Here is a 5130-nt window from a genome sequence, read left to right on the forward strand (position 1 = left end):
AGCCCAGCCAATCAGCATGCTTTTAGCTCTGCACTATGCTGGCTGTGCAGCTGCACTGCATTTTAAAATAAATTATACTTTCAATGCCATTACATTTAATGCATTTGATACAGTTACTTGATTAAAAATGATCACATTTTGTTAAGTTCTGTGTGACTTTTATGTGCCATATGTTCAACTAGCCATATGTTCAAATAGCCTTCCTGTCTATCTGTGTGGCTATAGTTTCTTTTCCTGGTCTTTCATTTGCTGTGGATTTGTACATTGAGCCATTGTAAAATAAAAAAAATCTACATGAATTATCATGCCACTGCAATCAGAACCAATATATTCTAAGTTAGACTGCAGCTATCAATGCCCCTGGGAGTTAATGTGCATATTTCAACGAATGAACTCCAAGTAAATATTTACATTCTTCTGACTCTTGGTGATTTGGCAGTGAAAGTGAAAGTATTTTTTGGGCGGATCTCGCTCTGCTTTTGTTTTATGTCTAGTGTAAAAGTGAATAGGTCTGCGCATTTACAGGCTTCATTATAGATCTGCTGTCAGTGTCTTCTTGCTGTGTGGATTATTCAGAGGATTTTGGTAAGAAAGATGTTTATAGAACTTTTAAAAACGTTTTACAGTAAAGTATTTCTTGTTGAAATGTTCCGAATTATTGTGCTATCCTCTTACACATTGAGGCAGCAAAATGAAAAGAATATATCTATTATAAATGTATTTAAAGTCTCCTTCATTGCTATGTTGTAAAATCCATTTTAGAAACTTTTCTTTACAACAGTGAATTTCACGTTGGTGAAGGAAATAACAGATCCTCTATTATGGACCTAAATTCTTCCTGTGTCTCGTGCTCTGAAACGGAAAAGGTGAGATTGAAAAATTGTAAGAGGGTCTGTCTGTGTAACGCTTTACAGTTTTCAAACTGAACCTATTTGTTTTTTTTATCTTTGGATTTAAGATCTTTGTCTTGTGATGTCCACATGTTTACATTGCATAAGCACAATACGCCTTATTGAAAGGTGTGCAGGGCAAATCATTTTACGAAACTTAAAATTAGTATTTGATTTATACTCATGTTGAACTATTGAACATCTAAAAGTATGGTTTCATTAATCATGTCTATATAGAGAAATGCTAAGATACAACAGCTAACCTACAAATTAAAAGACTTAGTTGATGGCCTATTTAACCTCCCATCAGAAAAAATGGGACTTTCACAGAAGGCTTAAACTTAGTCACAGACTAAAATGCGTGTTTGAGCTGTTTTAATTAAAAGCAATTTGCACTGATTTATCTTAAAATATATCAGTGCCATAGTTTTGTCTCAAGATGCACACCAGTAATGTTTTTTTTTTCCAAGGCATATTTATAAAAGCTACTTAAATGCCCTAATTGAACAAAGGCCTAAACCTGGCTTAATCTAAGCCCTGTCTGTGAGACCTGACCTTTAAGTTCCACAATGTTAAGTTTCAGCAAAAAATAAAACTAACTGAACATAATCGTGACACTGATGTCTTAAACAGTTGTTTTTCGCAACATATTTTCGACAGTTTCTTTTTATAACACTGTTGAACTTGGTTCTTTTTTAGATGGATATTTTGGAAGAATATGATATGATAAGTCAGGAGGACCTGGATGATATTAAAGAATCCATATCTACTCAGGATCTCCCATCAGCGATAAACACAATCAAAGATTACCTCAAGAAGCAAGATCTTGTAGAACTTAACATTGGTGTGACGGGAGAGTCAGGTTCTGGAAAGTCCACGTTTGTCAATGCATTCAGGGGTTTAGGGGATGAAGAAGAGGGCTCTGCTGAAACTGGCCCAGTAGAAACCACTATGGAGCCTGAAGCTTACCTTCACCCTAAATACAAAAATGTGAAAGTGTGGGATCTTCCTGGCATTGGAACACCAAACTTCAAAGCCAATGAGTATCTTGAACTGGTTCAGTTTGAACGCTATGATTTTTTCATCATCATTGCTTCAGAACGGTTCAGAGAATGCCACACTCAGCTGGCCAAAGAGATCAAGAGAATGGGGAAAACGTTTTATTTTGTTCGTTCTAAGATTGACTCAACCATTACTGCTGAGAAGAGAAAGAAGAACTTTGACCAGAAAAAGACACTGGATACCATCCGAGATGACTGTAAAAATGGTTAGTTATTCAGTTTATGACAATGATTTCAACAACAAAAAGATTAAGATTTAGTGTTTAAAACAGTTATAATATTAAGGATTAGATTGATAATGATACATTAGCACATAGGTCTTCAACCCTGCTCCTGGGGACCCACTGTCCTGCAAAGTTTATTTCCAACCTGCTTCAGCACACTGGCCTGTGTATTTTCAACAGGTGATCCTGAAGAGCTTGATTAACTTCACCTGTCTTTGATTAGGGTTGGAGCTAAACTCTGCAGGACAGTGGATCCCCAGGAGCAGGGTTGAAGACCTCTGCATTAGCATTTATTAGATATAATAATAATAATACAATATTTAATAACATATTTCTTTACTTATTTTCTTGATGGCCTTTCTTGATTCTGTCTAGGTCTGAGAAAGATCGGTATAGAGGATCCTGTCGTGTTCTTGATCTCTAGCTTTGAGCTTGGCAAGTATGATTTAAATCAGCTGCAGGAGAGGATGGAGAAAGAGCTTCCACAGCATAAGAGACGTGTGCTGATGTTGGCTTTGCCGAATATTACACTGGAGATTAATGAGAAAAAGAAGAAAGCTCTAGAGGCAAATATTGGGAAAGTAGCCTTGCTTTCTGCTTTAGTGGCTACAGTTCCTGTTCCTGGTCTCTCAGTTGCTGTGGATTTAGTCCTTGTCAAAAAAGAGATTGAAACATACTACAATGCCTTTGGTCTAGATGATCCATCCCTACAGAAGCTCTGTGAGAAATCTGGGAAGACCATTGAGGAACTGAAGAGTCTTATGAAGTCACCTCTGCGCTTTGGGATAAACATGGCTTCATTAGTATCTTTACTGGGTGCTGCTTCCGTGGTTGTGGCTGAAAATGCAGTTGAGTATGTTATGAGCGTCATACCCATTATTGGTTCTCTGGTGGCAGGAGGAATGTCTTATGTGACAACCTCAACAATGCTGAAGAGAGCTCTGAATGACATAGCAGAAGATGCCAGAAATGTGCTAATGGCTTCAGTGGGAACTCCTGTGTAAAGCTGTGTAAAGTATTGCTTTTTTGGCAAGATCACTATTAAAGTCACTATTTTGTTGTTATTGTTGTTTTAAATATAGCACATTTCTGTTCAATGTAATCTTGAATTTCTTTTCACTTGGTTCTTTTGTTTGTTTGTTTGTTTGTTTGTTTGTTTTTGTCAACTGGAAAAAATATACATTCAATATTTTATAATTAATTGATGTCTGGGTTTTAGCCCTCTCTTTCAACAAATCATGCTGCAACATCTCTGTTGCCACTGCTAAACTTATGATGCATTACGTTAAAAAAGATCTTTGGAGTGAGTGTATTTAGTTATTTTTATAATGTGTAAGAAGGCCAGCAGCCGTGGATCATCCAGGAAATGACACACATGCAGTATTAAGAATCAAGGGTACATAAACTTTTGAACGGGGTCATTATAAATTCAGCTTTTTTTTGTTTTGTGTAGTTAACATCTGTTATGTACAATATCTTATTCATGACAATACTAAATAAAAAATAACATGCATTTTGTATGATCTCTCCTATTTTGTTAAGATAATTCACTTTTCACAGACTTTGCAAGGGTTTCACAAACTTTCATGCAGCACTGTATATATGTTTGTAAATTAGTTTTATATGTCTCTGTCATTTTAAATTCGATTATGCTGTTCACAATGCTTAATGGGATTGTAGTTCTTTCCCTCACTAAACATATAGTCTACACTGTCAAAGATAAGTCTTGTACCTTTTATCTTTTTTTTCAGATTTTCAGAAACTTCTTTGCCTCAAATCAAAATTTGTACTTTGTAGTGTTGTGATTTACCTTGTAGCAGATTGGCTTGGTTCATGGGTTATCACTTTTTAATTAAGAAAATCCCTATGGGATAAATGAAAAAAAAATACTTCAGAAATCAGTGCACTTAAAAAGGGGGTGCATGGGCACTGTTTTGGCGCTTTTCCACTACACAGTACCAGCTCGCCTCGCCTTTGTTTGGTTTTCCACTGTGTAAAAGTTGTACCTGTACCTGCTTCCAGGTACTTTTTTTCTTTTCACACTTCCGGCGAGGTTCTGAGCGAGCTGAGGCGATACTAAAATGTGATGTGAAAACACGGCAGACTGCTGATTCAGAGAGAATCGTCACTATTCACTGCGTCGTCATTGCACACACCAGACGGAGTATCCTGAATATTTTTTTACGGTCTATGGAATAACCCCCGCCATTTTTAAATAGTTTGGCCAGAGATTGCGTAATATAGCCTACCCGTTACTATTATGGCAACTAGGAAGAATACGCCGTAGTCAAACAGGGAGGTTTCCTTTGTTTGGTTGCCAAAGAGAGTATCCAGCGAGAGCTTGATGGGGCAACGAGGAACGAAAAAGTTTCCTGCGGCGTCGCTATGACGACCAGGTACTATTGTGGAGGTACTATCTGCAATGGAAAAGAGAGCGAAAAGCGAGTCGAGTCGAGTTGAGCTGGTACTGGTAATGGAAAAGCAACATTTTATGGTGGAACACAGGAGAATAACATACAATTAAAAGTAAACAAGAATGGACCAAGAACAACTCAAACTGAGGTCTAAACAAGGAGCAGGCGTAACAATCAATCAAACAATGAGTTTACAATGTGAATTTGCATGCGTATTATGTGTTCAGTCTATAGGCATTGTAGCGGCTTAGGGTTACATATTATTAAATTTAATTAAATTTAGCTCAATAGGGAATTATGGGTATTAATATTTAGTGATTTATGATCAATCATAGTGGGTTATAATCTAATCATAAATCTCCAAAATCACCCAAAAAGGGGGATACCTAACCTAGGTATTTATGCACTATATAATATATATGGTTAACAACAATTTATTGAAATTAACTACAGATATATCTATATTAAATAATCACAGAATAACCTCTAGGGAGTTGATTCAAAATTCCTCTCCGTTCCGTTTAACGAACGCGCAGTAATC

General features: G+C 36.6%; 1 protein-coding gene across 2 annotated transcripts; it reads left to right on the forward strand.

Moving 5' to 3' along the window:
• Positions 1-227: 227 nt before the first annotated feature.
• Positions 228-3693, forward strand: LOC307134122 (interferon-inducible GTPase 5-like). 2 transcript variants are annotated; one of them, XM_079829627.1, is made up of 4 exons: positions 228-585; positions 782-866; positions 1590-2157; positions 2551-3693. In XM_079829627.1, the coding sequence occupies exons 2-4, from the start codon at positions 822-824 to the stop codon at positions 3177-3179; spliced, it is 1242 nt and encodes a 413-aa protein (XP_079685753.1). In that variant the 5' UTR covers positions 228-585; positions 782-821; the 3' UTR covers positions 3180-3693. The 2 variants fall into 2 exon arrangements, with proteins under 2 accessions (XP_079685753.1, XP_079685754.1); XM_079829628.1 differs by having other exon boundaries at positions 442-585; positions 763-866.
• The last annotated feature ends 1437 nt before the right edge of the window (positions 3694-5130 follow it).

Source organism: Gobio gobio, assembly GCF_949357685.1.
Source record: "Gobio gobio genome assembly, chromosome: 11".
In the NCBI taxonomy this organism is placed as follows: domain Eukaryota; kingdom Metazoa; phylum Chordata; class Actinopteri; order Cypriniformes; family Gobionidae; genus Gobio; species Gobio gobio.

Coding starts and splice junctions, on each gene's coding strand:
- LOC307134122 (XM_079829627.1), top strand. CDS start 822: ATGGACCTAAATTCTTCCTGTGTCTCGTGCTCTGAAACGGAAAAG. Junction 867..1,589: donor CGTGCTCTGAAACGGAAAAG/GTGAGATTGAAA, acceptor GTTCTTTTTTAG/ATGGATATTTTGGAAGAATA. Junction 2,158..2,550: donor CCGAGATGACTGTAAAAATG/GTTAGTTATTCA, acceptor GATTCTGTCTAG/GTCTGAGAAAGATCGGTATA.